The sequence below is a fragment of the Hyaloscypha bicolor genome (genome assembly GCF_002865645.1).
Source record: "Hyaloscypha bicolor E unplaced genomic scaffold K444scaffold_113, whole genome shotgun sequence".
Lineage (NCBI taxonomy): Eukaryota > Fungi > Ascomycota > Leotiomycetes > Helotiales > Hyaloscyphaceae > Hyaloscypha > Hyaloscypha bicolor.
Genome location: NW_020194615.1, coordinates 404327 through 421936, shown reverse-complemented (window position 1 = coordinate 421936; position 17610 = coordinate 404327). Strand labels below are relative to the sequence as shown.

General features: G+C 51.2%; 4 protein-coding genes across 4 annotated transcripts; 1 reads left to right on the top strand and 3 right to left on the bottom strand.

The window, feature by feature from the left end:
* Positions 1–1610: 1610 nt before the first annotated feature.
* K444DRAFT_614771 (uncharacterized protein) lies at positions 1611–2846 on the bottom strand. The gene has a single exon (XM_024880592.1). It carries the CDS (start codon positions 2657–2659, stop codon positions 1769–1771), a length of 891 nt encoding a protein of 296 aa, XP_024734735.1. The 5' UTR covers positions 2660–2846; the 3' UTR covers positions 1611–1768.
* A 3430-nt stretch (positions 2847–6276) lies between these two features.
* On the top strand, positions 6277–8230 carry K444DRAFT_592620 (MFS general substrate transporter; the record flags this gene model as incomplete). The annotated part of the gene is made up of 4 exons (XM_024878254.1): positions 6277–6604; positions 6682–6949; positions 7123–7871; positions 7964–8230. 4 exons carry the CDS (start codon positions 6277–6279, stop codon positions 8182–8184), a joined length of 1566 nt encoding a protein of 521 aa, XP_024734734.1. The 3' UTR covers positions 8185–8230.
* A 1801-nt stretch (positions 8231–10031) lies between these two features.
* On the bottom strand, positions 10032–11171 carry K444DRAFT_614767 (uncharacterized protein). Its single transcript, XM_024880591.1, has one exon. It carries the CDS (start codon positions 10736–10738, stop codon positions 10382–10384), a length of 357 nt encoding a protein of 118 aa, XP_024734733.1. The 5' UTR covers positions 10739–11171; the 3' UTR covers positions 10032–10381.
* Positions 11172–14585: 3414 nt separating this feature from the next.
* On the bottom strand, positions 14586–15182 carry K444DRAFT_631561 (uncharacterized protein; the record flags this gene model as incomplete). The annotated part of the gene is made up of 1 exon (XM_024883382.1): positions 14586–15182. The coding sequence occupies one exon, from the start codon at positions 15180–15182 to the stop codon at positions 14586–14588; it is 597 nt and encodes a 198-aa protein (XP_024734732.1).
* Between the last annotated feature and the right edge of the window lie 2428 nt (positions 15183–17610).

The window sequence follows — 17610 nt, the reverse complement described above, 5'->3', positions numbered from 1 at the left end:
TATCTGCGCCGACATACCCTAGTTGGAGGCGGCAGAGCTTTCTCATGATGGTATGCGTGTCAGGACGGCGGATGAGGTGACAGCTTGCAGTTCATGTCACGTGAAGACTCTCGCTAGGGAGATAAGGGCTTATCAAGAGCTAAGAGAACTTTTAAATCGCTAATTATTTTAAAGAATAAGCTTAAGATATTTAACAGTAACTTATTTCTTTACCCAGCTTATTAAGCTTTAAGCTTTAAGTATATTAATAAGTTTAATAAAATTATATTTAGAGAAATATTTTATTAATTCTTTAAAAAATTATTATAGTTTTTATATTATTTAAATGTAAACTTTATTGCTATTTATTAATTTAAAATATAATTAGTTTTGAACTTATTATTATTTTATAATAATGATTATTTTTACTATTAGAATCTTTTAGGAGTCAACTCAATTCGTGACTGTACGAAGAAGGCGCACAGTTTTGAAAATCGTCCATTTCGCTAAGCGAGATCCTCAAAAATCTCCCCCACTTCTTTGAAAGTCGCAATAAAACTCCCTAGAGTTTTAGAATCACTGAAACACAAAGGAAAGATACTTGAGATTCTTCTCTTTTGCCTAGAGCTTAGTTTAAAGTGTTTGGACGGAGTAGCATTGCGATGCGCAATTTTTAAAAGTGTGAGATTTGGTATTCCTCACCCCGCTAAAAATGGACAATCTTCAAAACTGTGCGCCTTCGTATGGCCCCCTGTCCCTCGGCTGCTAGACTCGAGGGTGCTGCACGCAACACAGCCCCAGCCCAGGCTCGGCAATAATACCTGAGGTATCAATACCGGTATCAATACCCCCTGGTACTTAGTATTGGTAGGATCGATCCGTATTAATCCAGGATTGATTCTAAGCGAGAAATTTGCTAAGTACCTTAAACAGTAAATTTATATATAGAGGTACTGTACTTTCCTTTGCGAGAGGGGTCAGATAGCTAATGAGGGGTAAGGAACATCAAAAAAGTGGACTTTTTTAAAGTCCTTAATATAAAAATATCTAAAACTATTAAAGCGATGTTCCTAATTATAACGTTATACTTACTTTTTTAATTAAAGGTAATAAGTATAATAAGAATTATAGTTAAAGGGGTTAGATAGGGGGGTCCGCGATTCTCGCTTGGAATCGATAGGATTGGTACCTTACAATTCTGGTATTAATACGGATCAATACCCGGAATTAGGTACCACTGCCGAGCCTGGAGGGTTTTGCTTAGGAGGTTGGAGGATGTGCGAAGAGATAGACTTGTGAAGGTGTACGGGGTGACATGTACGCGCAATTCTTTTGGTTTGTGAGTGATGTGTATTGGCGTTGCTATATTTGATTACTTTGGGTTGAAATGCTTGCAGAAGACTGTGTATACTGAGCGGAGGTGCTTTCATGTTATATATATACAGCCTCTTAGTCTAAACCAAGCTATATAGAGCAATTATATGGTGAATAAGCTATTCAATATCAGAAGATGTTTTCGATGGTTATAATTTGATCTCTGAATTAGACCCTTTTCCGAACCATGAGGAATCTTCGTTTAAATGACTAAATGATATAATGAAAGGGAAAAATTCAAATCAGTTATTTGTGAATCCGTCTTCATCCAAGATTTTCCAGTCATCATCATTCCCTTCACCTTCGTGAACCACTCTCTGAGCCAATACTCCCATTATCATACCACATCACGAACATAGTACTGTGGTCCACAAGAAGGAGTGCATTTCGCCTCCCTCCCCTTCTGGAAATCGATTCACTTCTCTTCCTCCTTCGCGACCCCCTTTCCCCACCCTACCACACGAATAAAAGCCGACCCACCTTTCCTCCCTACCCTCGCGCGGTCCGAAATAACAACCACAGGAATGGGCTTTACACCTCCCTCTCCACTCTGATCAATTTCAGCATATTCTCGATGTGGATACTCCTTCCCGACAAACAACTTCACAGCGCTTTTCAGCCGTGAAGGCTGCCATTCCGTGACCAGAACACCACTCGCCAATCGACCCTTCACTCGCAATGTTCCCCGCTCACCAAGCCAAAAGCCCTCTCCGACCTGCAACTTCTCCAGATCCCAGCTCCAAGCCCACGTGGCGGAATCCGGGGCGTCTGTTGACCCGATTTTTGCCTTGAGAGGGGATTCTGAAAGTCCGTTGGGTACAAGAGCCGTCAGAAAAGCTGACTTGCCAACCCCACCACACGTAGCTCCGCCATTGTGCTTGAACTCCAAGCACTGGTCTCCGAAAGCCGCCATAGCACAATCGGTAGCGGTGTCTTTCAAAAGTCCAATCCAGTTGTGCTCGGTCGCTACCAGAGTGGCGAGCTCTGGCTTCGGTGTACATGCCGACGATAGGAAAACCGTGAAAGCATTGTTGTCTTTCCGGTCTACCCCGGTCTTGCTTAACATTTTGAGGCAAAGCATAACTGCTTGCTCGAACTGTTCACGGAATTCGGAATTTAATTGCCGCAGTTCTCGAGAATGATCTTTGAGTGTTTCAAAATGTTCGTTCTTGTACTGTTCGGATTTCCAACTGAAGCCGGACAACAACGAGGCCATACAATCCAAACCAAGGAGGTATGCTAAGGAAACTCGCTGGGTGTTATGAGTACACGGAGATACCTCAACTCCGTGTAGGTCTGATAACATTTTTGGGTCTCGGAGGTCAGGCTCCATTGACCAAAGCTCTACTAGAACTTTCTTGAGTGTTTGTCCAGAATTTCGTTTGTACTGCTTCGTTGCAGATGCGTTAACCCCGCTATACCCAACCTGAAGTTGATATTGGCTTCCGTCACTGTAGAGATACGGTCTTGCAGCACCAAGAATACAAAGCCGTCCCATATCTCTCAAATTTTGCCTTGCTTGGCTGATAGAAAGTCGGCATTTGCTGTTGATTTCTAACTCCGCTAGCGTGGGCGCTCCGATGAGGAGTTGTTCTGAACCGTCGAAGGATCTTTGGTCTATGTTTGAAGACAAATCAAGACCGAAACCTTCATCCCACACATCATCAGAAACCCAGTGGCACAGAACTTCCTTTTCTAAGGGAGGATCTCTTTTTGGATCGTGCTTCCAAGGATGAATGGATCCGTTGCCGACAATATAAGCAGCGTGTTTGCTTGGATCTTTCTGGTCTACACCCTTCCATAACGGTCCCCAAATGTCCGCAAACGCAGTCATAGTAGTAGACAGATAGAGCCCTTTATTCACAAATCGGTCATGATGAAAGACCAATACAGGTTTGCCATCGTGGAATCTGTTCAAACATCGTAGAAAGAAACGACTGACGGTTGTGATAGACACGGGAGGTTCGTTTTCCAAAAATGGAAATGGGGGAGATTCGATAAGGATGCCCCGGCTCTCCCAGCGATACTTTTCAGAACGGATGTCGTTCAAATGAGCGCCGGCGTAGATCACTACCCCAACATCTAACATGCAAACATACCGCCAGACCAGCTCTAGTCGTAGTTGATCGGATCCGGGCTGTGCTGCAGAAATCCATGTGAAAGATGGAGACTTTGAGAGCGCATGCTCGAAATTAGAGTTCGTCTTTATGTTATAGTCTTCCTTACCGAAGTTCCCGTTGCGATATTTCAGCACTATGTCCTGCAGCCATGTCTCAAGAGCTTTTAGAATTTCAACAATTTCAGAAACTTCAACTGTCAGAAGCCTTACGACATTCTGCCGATTTTCGTCTGCAATGATTATGCTGAAATGGGGACCGCAAAAACCAGCAAGTTGTAACCGCCGTAGGTTGAGATACGTCCTCGTGATGATATTTCGACATTCGGCGTGTCGGCAGAGAACTTTGGGACACCGGCTACCCTCTCGCAGAGAAGTGAGATCATCATCAAGTAGCGGTTTTAGAAAGTTCATTGATTTCTCAAGGAGGTGGGGAGAAATCTCGGGGTAGGTCACACACGTTGCAAACCTACCATACCCCAATTGAATTGGCGATCCCAATTGTATTGACGTTTCCAAGTCATGGCGTATCCGAGAATTGGCTGCACAGAGTGACGAGTTCAACCATATGTTCTGTTCGAGCTCCGACAAGGAGGTGAAGTACGCTTCGGAATCAAGTAGCCGAGCTCGCAGTGGTTCCAGATAGGTCAAACGATCAGCTGCCCGAGGGTCTTCAACTAATGGAGGAGGTAGAATAACTTCGTCGAGCTGATCACCCAGCAGACTGTTCAAATTTTCCATCACATCGTCCGCGACATTCTCTACCGCTGTCTCAACAGTTTCCGGTGGCGAATTCGTCCGCTTGCTTGCGCGGAATTCGCCAAGTTGAGAGCCTTTAGTCGAGGAAAGTGCTTTACTGTCGGAGTATCTCTCATCTGCTGGTGGAGGCGCGCGTCCGTCGACGTTTTGGCTGTGCTTTCCGCACGCGTATCCGACAAGGACTGTCCGTTCCTGAACAGTGTGGCCTCGTTTCCCGTACTTTTCGCACATGTCTACAGAGTGTTTGTAGTACAAACACCTGCAGACGCTGTATCTTTCCACGATGAGGAAGCACATTGTGACCGAGAATCAAGAATCGAAAAGAGCTTCTTCTGACGTGCAGGGGCTGCCGCCGCGGTTCCCAGACTAATAGGTGGAGTTTGGACTGACAAACTATAAAGTTGAAGGCTTCCGCAGAGTCTTGATTGAGTAGAGATTCTCGCTCTCTTGGTGTCGCAGGAAGTGGATGTCTTGAAATCGCTTGACGAGGTCGATATTGGAAGCGGTGGCCCAGGTTCCGAACAATTTCCAGGTCTGTCAGATGCACCGATCATAGATCACAAGAGTCCACCTCGATATGGAGCAGCAGGAGTGAAGAGAAGACACGGGAGTCTCGTACCCGCAAGCTCAAATTCAGCTCGATTGTTCTTTGAGACAAGCTGAACCTGCCCACGAAGTTGAAGTGCTGAGCGCTCGCAGAGATCGTAAACCAGCGTCGTTCCAGAGTAGTCGTGAAGGGTTAGAGAGATGCTCTTGAAGAATGTTGCAATGGAAAGCCCAACCTTAAACATGTGGTGCGGAAGGCAAGGCATTCTGCGGGGCTGAACACTTGCAGCCGCTCGGTCAGCGCTCCGCCAATAGCAGACACTTCCAATGTTTCCTTTTTCTGAGAGCTTGCTGCGGTCTCTGCTCAAAACAGAGAAGGCTCTCATAACCATGAAATTTGTAAACATTACGCTGCGAATCTCCCAGTGCCAGGTGTGAATGAATGAGTGGCCGAACCTGTCAACTTTGACACGTCAGAAGTGGCCGTTGGGAGGGATTCGGGAACAAGAATCCGAATGAAACTTCGTTTAGAGTCTCCCTACTTAAAGGGTTGTTACAAGTCGCTGTTTGATAGAGATGCTTTTGTGGATGTGTGGTTTGATAGGATCTTAGAATCATGAGCAATTCATTGGGTGAAAGGGGGGTGATCACATGACCAGAGCCTTGAAGATCCTCAGGTAAGATAGGCAGAAGTGAACCAAGTACCAGGTTACTGAATTACCAGGTGAAAGTCACGTTACGTATGAACACAAGAGATTTCTAGAATTACGTTCAATTCCAGAAGAGAAGCCTGGAGCTCGTAGAAGCTTGGGAGCGAGGCTAAATACTCCTTAGCGCCATAATTAAGCGAAATGTATGCCTAAGGCTCAAGCGAATTTCCCCCCTCACAGCCTGACTTAAAGCTCGAACTGTGCTTCAAGTTCCTCAAACAACTACGAAACTATCAACTCAAACAATGACCCCTCAATCTTCGCTACGTTCCGTGGGCTAGTCCTATATCTTTACAATCTCTTCCATGTCTCACGCGCAATCTCCCAGCACGACAACCTCCTCTGAAATCACGACATCGGCTAAAGCAGTCAGACCCCGCCATCGCATCACCGTCTTCCCCACCTCGCGCCGATCTTTCGTCGACAATTCTACCTTCTTCGTGTCTTCTAGACGCACAAATGGCACGCGGCGCGGCGCACTGCCCTGCTCGGGAAGTCTCCTCTTCTGATATGTGGCTGTGGTTGGCGGCCAGGTTCCTGAAGCACGGAGCGGGGCATGAAATGTAAGGTTTTGCGAAGCCTGCAGAAGGTAGGGAGGGAGGGAGGATGGATCCTCCCTTTTCTTATCTCTAGAGTTTTCTGCTTATATTCATAAAGAGACCTTCGTTCTTCTCCAATGCGAAAGGAAAGTTGCTCCTGAGGATCTGCCGAGTGGATGAAGTCATTGCTCTTGAAGATCCTCAACCCAAAGCACACTTCATCACCATCTTCTTCGTTCTTCAATCTTCGGCCATGGCGTCAGCAGATCCAGAGAAAGATATTACAGGAGCTCCAACTCATCCGGAAGCTTCCCGGGAAGCTCAAAATGCAGATGAGATCTCACCCAACCTCCCCTCGATCCACGTCGATGATAATTATGCGCTCTATAAGTCAGGGAGAGAGATCGAGGTCTCCCCAGCCGAACAAAAGCGCGTGCTCAGGAAGATAGATTTCAGAATCATCCCAATATTGTTTGTGACGTATATGTTGCAGTACCTGGACAAGAACTCGATTAATTTCTCAAGTGTGTATGGATTGCAGAAAGGCACGCATTTGAAAGCGCAGGATTATTCGTGGCTTGGTATTTCACCTACCTCCCAACTCTATCTTTCGCGTTATCAAGTTTCTAATGGTGGTGGTGGTGGTGGTGGTGAACAGGTTCCATCTTCTACTTTGGCTACTTGCTCTTCCAGTTCCCCTCCGGATATCTGCTTCAGCGTTTGCCAATCAGCAAATTTCTTTCTCTGGCAACGATTGCGTGGGGCATTATACTCATTACAACGCCGGCATGTGTTTCTTTTGGAGGCATCGCGACAAACAGATTCTTTCTCGGGGCGCTGGAGGCGACGGTAAATCCTGGGTTCGTGTTGTTGATGAGCATGTGGTATACCTCTGCTGAGCAGCCGTTGAGGCTGGAGATCTATTAGTACGTGACTTTCCCTCTGTCATTGCCACCCTGCCTATCACTCTTCTTCTGGATCACCTCGTTTGAACCTCCCCTTTCCTTTCTCTGCAACCAGAATGCTCCAGCCAATTATGGAACTTCGCCCTCTTTGTTCAACTTCCAAGACAAAACTCAATGCTCACCCTCTTCACCAGCTGCACAAACGGCATAGCAACCATGTTCGGCGGCCTAATCGGCTATGCAGTCGGCCACATCACCACGGGCCTTCCGCAATGGATGTACGTCTTCCTGATCTTCGGCGCCCTCTCGATAACCTGGGGCATCATCTCCCTCCTCATCCTCCCCGACCTCCCCTCCACAGCAGCCTTCCTCGCCCCGCACGAACGCATGCTCGCCATCCAGCGCGTAGCCGCGAACCGCCAAGGCGTCAAGAACCACCACTTCCAGGCCTACCAAGCGCTGCAAACGGTCCGCGATCCCAAGACATGGATCCTGTTCGTCATGGCGGTCGGCGCGCAGGTGCCGAACGCCGCGCTCACGTCCTTCACTTCGATCATCGTGGCCAGTTTTGGCTTCGACACGCTCGGGACCCAGTACTTGCAGATCCCTGGCGGTGCGGTGCAGTTCCTTGCACTGCTTGCCGGGGGGTTCGTGTGTACGAGGTGGCCGGACAATACACGTTGCATCGTGATGATTTTTGCGAACAGTGTATGTATTCTCGGGGCTGGGTTGCTTGTTGGACTGTCGGATGAGAATAAATGGGGACGGCTTGTAGCGTTGTGGTTGTGCTATTTCCAGGGTCTGGGGTTTAGCATGAGCTTGACGATGGTGAGTAGTAATGTGGCCGGGTACACGAAGAAACAGTTGACTGGCGCGGTGCTGTTTACGGGGTACTGTGTTGGGAATATTGTGGGCCCGCAGACGTTCATTGCGAAAGAAGCGCGTATGTATCCCATCTCCCTCTTTCTTTTCTTTTCTTCCCCGTTATTTTCTTCTCTTTGACCATGGCATGTTGTTGATGTTGATGAGAAATAGCTCGGTATCACAGTGCGTATATAGCGATGCTTGTCGGGTACAGCGTCAAGTTACTGATGGTTGTGATCCTGTACGTGTACATGAACAGGAGCAACAAGAAGCGGGATGCCGAGCAGGCTGCTCGTGGCGAGCTATCTGAAGAGGAGGAGAAGGAGGCGATTGAACGCGGCATGCTCGATATGACGGAAATCGACAACAAGGGATTCCGATATATTCTATAAAGGGAAGTTCACAATAGATCTAGATCCGTTACAACCTTCAATGCCGAATGTTTGCAATCTTGGTTCGCGTTCTGAGGGTTTGGACTTTGCTCCTTTGGTACGGATGACTAGGTGCTTTGAATGCTGGTTCAAGGAACGAACTTCTATGCTCCAACACCACAGACATACTTTACTTGTCTAATTTCTTTGATGCACAAAAAATATCTCCTTGCTTCATATTCGTAATTCACCTTCTTCTCCTTTTTTTTTCTCTAAGATCATTCATTCAATCATCGGAAGAAAAAGCAACCAACATCTTCAACTCCGGCTCATAGGCCTCACGTAGTAATACCTAGCCAGACCCCCCTCTCTCCCCTCGCTCCCTCTCCCCACGTCTGGAAAGACAAAGACTCAAAAAAAGAACCGGATCCGCGTTTTCTCCTTCTTCTTAATTTGCGACGCATACAAAAAAAGAGGATCGAGAAATGGAGGAAAGTGTTTATTGCCTTGTAAGATTTATCTTTTTGTCTTGTCTTTTGCAGTAATTCTGCATGCTGCATGCACGCGTGTGAGAAATAATAAGGATAGCCGTGGAAATGCGATAGAGTATGATGCAGAGAGTGGGATGAGGCTCTCTCTCGACGTGAGAGGATTGCGGTGCTGGAAGGACTTTGAGGTCGAGCTGATCACGTGCTAGCCCCCTTTCCCTTCCTCGCCTTAAACAAATCGATTTGATTCGAAGAAAAAAAACAGTGCAAGTCTCCGAGGTATAGCAATAGCGACGTAAGTAGCACGAGTTGAAGGTACCCGGAAGCTATCTATGTCTTGATTCCTGATCTGCCTATACAGCGAAAGCCTTGACTCCCGTGAACCGAACTGTTTGTTTGTTTGTTTGTCGCCTTGCCTTGCCTTGCCTTCCACCTCAGTCAGCCTCGTCACTTGCGCAACCTCGAGAGACGCTCGTCATCACCCCGGACCACCTCCCTGAAAAAGCCATCACCCTCCCCTGGGCGTCGCGGAAAACACCCCGATCACACACACGCACACGCACATACAAGCAGGGAGGGGGCGAGGGCATGGGCACCTCGCGAAGGCCCTTACTTACTGTTGAGATCGCGCTCAGCTCAGCCCTCCACTCGCTCCCCCGTGCTTGCTTGCTTGCTTGCTTGCTTCCCCGCGACCTGCGCTTACGCTACGCTACCTTACCTTGCCTATCTTGTCTTGTCCTTTCTTCCCAGGCAGGCAAGCAGGCAAGCAGGCCCCGAATCCCCCAATTTGCAGAACCAGAAATTGAAACGGGGAGACTTGCATCCGCACCCCCCCATACATACACGTTTATTTACGTACTGTATGAATTGGTAATTTTTTCTTCCTTAAGGGGTCTTTCCTCGTTGCAACTACTCAGTTGTGAGATGGATGGCCCTCCCCTCCGAGATGAAGAGGCTTGGAGGCGTGCATGACGTGTTGTATTACGCCGAACGCCCCGATGGGAGGTTTGACGTCAAACATGACAGTGATGATTAGAAGGAAAGGATTTTTGTTGGGAAAGGAGTTGGTGGATATTGGATGGAAAAGCGAAGGATTGCGTCTACTGGCACCACTCACATTTACTGCCCCCTGAAGTCACGCCCAGAAGCGGGGAGCAGGGCGGCGAAAAGCAGATGTCGTTTTGCATGTGCGCTCAGCTGTGGAGGAGGGTTGGGGAGAAAGAGTACCGATCGTTGAGTCTATCGAGAGATATTGTGGCTTTCTCATCATGCAGGGTTGCTGCAGGTCGTCTTCACATCCACAACTTGCGTTGAATACAATTTGCGGTACCCAGATATCATGCACGGCAGACGATATCGGGAAGGGGAAGGATTCGATGATGTGGTGCAGGGCAGAGGCACAGCTGCGTGGCTTGCGGACCTCTTCTCCTGAATGATCATGTGGAAAGTGGCTGGGAAGGAAGAAGAACGGCTCGCAAAATCAAACGCGGTGTGGCTGGTAACATCGGCCCTAACCGTCGTTTCGAGTGGTGAGGCAGGTGTTGGCGGTGGGCGAGGGGAGGTATAATACCTCCACATATAGGGCTGCGTTGCGTCTTATTGGCGCGAGCGATATGTGGGAAGGCGGAGAATGTCATGTGTTTTCTGGTCGCTGCTTTTCGGAATGAAGATGGGACCCGACCAGTCAGAGGGGAGGGAGAGCGAGCTCCGTTTGCTTGGTCCAGAGCAGATCACGGGCAGAGAGAGGAGCGGTGATGCACCACATGTGGGGTTCGAAACCCGGATGTCTCGGCTGCAGTTTCGACGTGGCATTTGCTGAAAAAGAACAGGTACTTTAGATCTGGAGTTTTGAGAGGTGGAAGTTCTGCGTTGAGCTGCGTGCGTAAACTCTGTTTGCTGTCGGGGGCGAGTGATGAGGCGTGATTTGTGGAGGTGTTAAGACTTCTCAGATCGGGTATATGTGAGATGGACGTTAGGGTAGGCTGGGCACGGATGGCGAAGCGGTCTAGACGGGGATGCAAGTGGAGCAGCCTCTCTGCCTCTGCGGCTGCATGGGCAAGGACCAGGACCAAGAGCTGCAGCCTCATCTCCTGCTGTCGAAATCAGGCGGTTTGCATAGAGACCCGTATCCATTATTGTTCCTCCCTGCGGAATATTGGCCTGGGATATGGGTTTTGACTTTTGAGAAGGTTTCGGGGGATTTATTTCGAGAGCACGTCGCGAGCAGACGCAACTGTGGAGACGAAGCCGGCTCCCAAATCTCTGCCAGCATGTTTGGGGCTTGGGGATCCGGAGATTCATTGATCTCGAAACTCGGGGAATTGTAGAAGCGAGGCCGTGATGCTTTGTCGCGGGACGGACGAGGCGTGCGCTTTGGGCACCGCGGAGCGTGGAAGGCTGTTTGTGAAACGTGGTGAGAGTGGGAGTTCTGATATCTGCTGGATCAGGACGAGGAATCAAGCCCGGTGGAGCAATTGAGGTCGCTGCTGCAAGTGGACAGTCAGCGCTAGCACGCTTGCGGTGCCGTTTGATGAGATGATACTGATGCTGAAGAGATTTTCTTGGGCAGCTTCAGAGATGCAGCTGCAGAGCTGCAAATGTCTAAATAAGGAATAACGCCCGCACATGACTCTAACGCGTTTCTTGTTATGAGGAGGTGTTTGTTGATCAGTGATCGGTGTGGTCAGGTGAAGCTAAAACATCTTCAAACGGCTATTTTAGGGGTCGCGTCGCTTAGATGTGAAGACGTCACGTCGTCATCTCACTTCAATTTCAATATTTCCAAGACGCGCATCGTATGCATCGTGAATTATTGAATCTTAACTGAATAGAGTTGCGATCTTCGCCGCCCCCACCGGAGTTGCCATTCTTCGGGACTGTCAATTTCAGAGTTTTCATGAGAATTTTCACTGGGCTGAAGAGGCATTTGATTGCGAACCAAAAGACCGCGCTCGGGTAGCGACATCCAGCGAGCCCGCCGCGATCCAGGTACCGACTCCCGAGGTATTATTTCGCCCGATGTATTTTTATTCTTTTGGCGCGCTTGCAGGTTAGTGCGTCCGCCGTCCGTTCTCAGCGCGGGCCAGCTCTGCTTGTGATCTGGAGCAGGGAGATGCTTCATGTCAGGTACGGATCGTGTCGTGCTGCTGCTGTGGTGAGGTTGATATTGGCGTTTGCATGTGAGCAAGCATTGCTCGCGCGTGCCACACTGCCAGGCCTCAGCAGCTGTCAGGCAGGGGGGAGTGCAAGAAGGCGTTCAACGGTGGAAGTGGGTGAAAGCGGGTGAGACCAGGATGATGGCGTCCCCTCCTGGTCTGCGCCGTTCGAGTGAACCTTGCAAGAGGCACACCAGGCCGGCATGGCACACACCAAGCCGTTCCGCACACCCTCGTTCGCCGACATGGGCCTAAAGAAGTGCACGGAGATGTCAGAGAGAAACTTTTGCCGTGCAGCGAGAGAGGACTCGGGCGCGACTTTTCCAGTCCCCGAGTTAGGTTTATGATTGGTCCTGCCGCCTCTGAATATACTATGCGGCAGATCGTGTTCGTGTTCTAATCTGCCGCGGTGCTGCGGATTCTTCCTCTGGTCGGGCAGGTGGGGAAACAGTTGTGTTGCAAGAGTGAGATTCTGGATGTCGCGGGTTGATGTTGAAAACTTTGAAGCCAGCCTGTCTTGCAGGGCGCTGTCCCCCCCCTCCGTCCCTGGCGAGGCTGCGGTAGGGTTTGGTGAGCCTCGAGATCGCCCGACCGGGCACCATGTTCATGGCCTCCCACTCTCCACCGCTTGGACATGGCATGTCGACGCCTGTTGCCAACCCTCAAGGGAGCAACAGATTAAGAGCGGTAGAAATTCTCCGATCAACCCTCAAGGGAGTCTCTTGGAGTCTGGGGGCCTGGCCTTGAGCACCGCCAGCCTTACGAATGGTTCACGATGCCGGAGCCTCTCCAGCCTGGCAACTGCGATCTGCCGGCCATGGGTCAGTAGCAGCAAACTAAACATCTTGACCGTTCAAGATCCATCCGCACTTATTGAACGTCACTTGGTGAGGCCGCACACACGAGCCGTGGCTAAGTGACCGTCCGAAGGCGAGCAAGTCGCGCAGCACGCTCATAATCTCGGAGTCTGGCACTCCTCGAGGCAAAGTCTCTCATTCCGGGTAAAACGGGCGACAGACCGGGGGAGTGATTGGCCCGCAGAGTGACTTGTGAAGGGACATCCGAGAAAAGGAACAAGTTGGAGACTGGAAGGAAGAATTAAGCTGAGAATAATCGTGAGAAACACACAGCTCTACCCGAGCATGACACAGGGCTCTCAGCCAGGCGGCGAGATTCTGTTCAAATGAAAGGCCGAAAAGTATCAGCGGTGGCGGCGAAGGCGTTTCTCTCAAACTCGCGGAGACCGGATGGGATATCCAATTATGTTTGACATTTCGGCAGTCGAAGGACGGCCTTTGCTGATGAGCACAACTGCAGTCCGGCATCACAATCTATCATTACAGCGAGCGGAAGGGGTGTGCCGGCGCCACGGCCCTGCTGTGAGACGTCAAAGCATGAGGAGCGAAGAGCTGTGCTCTCTTTGCATGTTTTTGCATGATGCCTTCAACTGGAAGAGTGCGCCGCAGCAGCGCAAAGATTGCCGTTAGAAAGGCCAACTTTGCAAACTCTCCCGACTTGGCTCGAGCTTGGTAAGAGCGTAATAATACATGGGACACATGAGCAGGAACGCACATCTCGCATCGGATCAGACACGGGATGGGAAACGATTCCCATCATATGGTGCTTTGCCGCCCGAGAAATGTTCGATGCAGGTGTGGGTGTTGGAAGCGTGATGCGTGACGATCGACGGCTCCCCCTCTGAAGCCCCTTTGGGCAAGTCATCTCCGGAGCTATTCATGCAATAGCGCAGCCATCTGATTCGCGGGTTGGGGCAGGGTGGCAGCCGAAGCATTGGGTCCTGGCGGCCAGATTGTGTCGGGAGACAGCGGTGGCTCCGGCGCTGGGCGGAAAGCCTCATCCACCAGCACGATAAGTACGGTAATGCAATATCTGGGCGTGCTATGATTCGTGGAGGCGGCAGCAGAGGCGGGGCGCGAGAGGGGGGTGACTCAGAAGAGCGGGTTAATAATACCAACGCGAGCGGTACGTACATTTACGGTACGGGTGCGCAGAGAGGCTGCGATCTGGAGGGAGTGGGTGGGGGGGTGGATGTGAGGGAAGTGGGTAGTGGGTGGTGAGTGATGAGTGGTGGGTGGTGCCTAGTGCGAGTGCGAATGCGGTTTTCTGGGAGGATGGACCATTGGCCATGAATGCAGATGGACCAGCAGCAGCAGCAGCAGCAGCAGCAGCAGCAGCCAGAAGAGGGGGTGGAGTGAGAGGGCGAGAGGGGCGAGAGGAGCGCGAGGAGCACGAGGAGCAAGAGGGAGGATATCATACGGAGTAGTAAAGGGGAGGGAGGTGTGCAGGTGCAGGATGGAGATGCAGAGGCGCCGCGCTGATTGGCCGGCATCTGACTCGAGGAGGAAGTATCGCTCCTTTTTGCTCCCTTTTGCTCCTTTTCGCTCTAAGTAAGTTTCTGCACGCCGCAGTCAGTTGGAGTGCCGCCCCCCTGCGGTGCCTGCGCCTGCGCCTGCGCCTGCGCCCGTGAAAAGTCAAAGACCGTTCCGTCGGTCTTGCTCAGTAGTTGCTAACTTGCTGCTGGCCTGGTGCGTGCCGAGTGCTGGTCTTACTGAGTAATTAGACGACTGGACTCAATCTCTCCCTCGGCTCGTCTTGTCTGTCTTGCCTTGTCTCGTGCTCCACCTCTTTCTTCAGCGGCGATCGTGCACTACTGTGCTGTGCGGTGCTCTGCCAAACTCGAACTCTTTTTCATCCTCTCTTCCTCCCTCGCTCCCTCGCTCCCTCGCTCCCTTGCCACCTGTCGCCGCTGGCTGAGTGTTCACTTCAAATCGTGTGTGCAGCACTGCACCCAGCAAGCAGCTCCCAGACCCAGCTCCCAGCACCCGCCAGCCCAGCCAGCAGGAAACACCACCACTCTCGTGCCTCCCTCCGTGACCCCTTGCTGCTCCAGCCACCTGCCCACTGCTGCCAGGCCCCAAACCAAACCCCCCGCCCAGTCCCCTCCGCCATCCCCAATCAAGCTTTCGACAGCTTCCATCTGCCTTCTTTCACCAGGATCTCCAGCAACGGGCGCGCAACCCATATCCTTGCTACCCGCACCCACAGCACCGCCGACAGCTCCAAGCACATGCGATACCGTTGAGGCTACGACATTTGACATCTGCCAGCTGAAGCTATTCACAACATCGTTTCGACCTCCGCGACATCCACCTTCCCTCTCGACAACGCAATTGACGTGACACCGTCGTCGCATTGCCGCCCGCAACCCGCCGTGACACAGAGACGATATTACAGTACAGCCAGTACACGTGCGATCCTTTGCGCGCCTCCAGCAATTATCGCAGCCTGCAGCCTGCAGCCTGCAGCAACTCAGTCGCAACGAGAACCTCGAGTCCGAATTGCTCTGCTGCGGCATACCGAATCTGCCGCAACGCGACAGGCACAACTTGGCCCCCCCCCCACCGCGTGGGAGCTACACCCACAGATTGTTGCAACCACAGTGGCTGGCCTTCAAATAGATCAGAGCAGAGCAGAGGTGAGATCCCAATAATTTCCTATTTCCCTGGCGAGTTGCGGTTGCTGGCGATGTGTTTGGATCATCCTCGACGCCTTCGAGTCTCGTTGCGGGACGCGTCTCGGCGCCCTACTGCTTAGCGATCCCTCGTGCGAAACGGTGGGCCTCCTCGCGAAAACCTCGTTGCGCAACCTCCCTACAACGCCAGCAACAACGTGGTGAGCAACGATCAGGACATCGGCGACCTGTCCTTGATCATCTGCGCACAGGGAATGATCGCGTCCTCGCGACTGCAAAGCGCCGACCTGCAGCATCCAGAGTCTCTTCGCCTCTTGGTGCCGCCTCTTGGTGCCGGATCCCCAGGCTGTTGATCTTTGAATGCACGATGCTAACATTTGTCCCACCAGATCCGATAATCGTGTATCCCGAGTCCTGCCTCTATCCTAGCCTACATATCCGTCAACCATTCCCCAGCAGCAGCAGCAGCAGCAGCTATCCTCTGCGTATCCCACAAGCATATCCCAAGTGCATCCTCGAGAAGCAGTTGGGAGGATCATCCCTCTTCCAAATAGCTGGACCTGAGATCCGACGAACTTCGAGTCGACAGGGAAGGAAGCCTTCCAGAAGGGCTCTGAGCGACGGATAGAAGGCACACCAGCTTCTGTGCAGGCTTCGAGAGTGAATTACAGCATACCAATCTATCTGAAGGAGACTCGGCACACCTCATACCAACCAAACCCAATCACTTCAACGCAAGAACAACACTGCCGTGCTTGGTCACGCTTACAAGATTTTCTCTCGCGACCTTGGACGGTCGGAGCACGCAGTTACTCACGGAGAGGCACTTCCTGCAACCATTTTGAGACGTCACAGTTGGGAGCACAAAAGACGAGATCTGGAGCGCGAAGTTCAGGTGGTACAAGAATCACCTACAGATCCTCCGTAAGCCTTGCAGGCGCCGCCCAGCGAGAGCCGAATCCTGGTCGCGCAAGGATCACATGTTTTACTGACATTTTGGCAGAAATCCGCCTTTAGCCCTCGCGCACGACAAGGCCTCGAGATCCGATTTGGCAGCCCACCAGAACTCGGTCAACGACGCGATTGCAACGCTACATCATCGAGGTACGTTCTGGGCCCTGGCTATTTCATCTATGTGCACGATTTCGTTTTTCGACAGGTCGCGCGATGGCGTTCCACATCCTTGTTTTCTCCCCACCACAGTTGGCGTTGTGTGTAAGCGAGGTGCCATCCACGATCATGGCCCTGCTGCATGACCGTCTTTGGCCCCTGCTGTGGGCTGCAACCCCATCATCTCCTTAATTAATGTGCCGAACGCCTGTGCTGCTTGGCGGTCCGACTTGGGTGGCGTCCCTTGCCCGATGTTTACCATCCACCCATGCCTGTATATTATAACTCCAAAGCCCAGCGACTCCAGCTGACCTACCTGGTCTTCCAGACAACGGTCTTCGTTGAGCCCTCACTCTTCAGCCTCGTTCGTCTTCTTGTTGCGTCATTCTGCACTTACTGCTGCTGCACATCGCACTGGACGTGCCAGACCTTTCTGTATGCAACTGCCCATTCCGCGCATGAGCTAGTCTGGCTCTGCTGCAAATTCTCTACCTATCATCAAACCCTGGCTTTTGGACACAAAGCTAACCCGAGATTCACAGGCGCGGCCACACCCAACGGGCTCACGGTCTTTGCGAGTCATTTTCTTGGGACTGAGAAGTTTTCCAGAAGTAAGTTCAGATATTCCATCATCTCGAATTTTGTGGTACAGAGCGCGACAGAGTTCCTGGGCCATGGCCCGACACGCGAAAGGTCTGGTCTAGTGGCCGGCTCACGGTGTCGAAAACGTGGGTTTCCCTTGGAGGCGCACGCGGCTGCCCCACCTCCAGTCCTCCCATGAACACCGATGTTCAACGTTGTGCGCCACAACCTTGCACCTTGTCCGCCCTACACCACCCCTCTCGATGAGCATCGAGGGTAGCTCTGGCGGACTTCGGATCGTCCCATTTCTGTGCCATCTGGCTCCCGTCGCTTACCCCACAATCTTCCATACTGTCCCCCCCCCAACACAACCTGCAATCCCATTTGATACCCGGATTCTCCGAAGCCAGTACCCGCCAGTGGCGGTGCCCACTTGGGAGGATTCAAGAGCCAGTAAGTTTTCTAAGAAAAGAAATCATGTTGTGTGTTCCGCTGCATCGATCGCATTACGATCCTCCTCCTCAGTTTTTGCCCCCGTGTTTCCGTTCCGTGATCTGCACGGGGACTGCTTTTAGTCTGAAATGCTCGTTCTATTTTAGTACCACGATGTGCTTTTCAT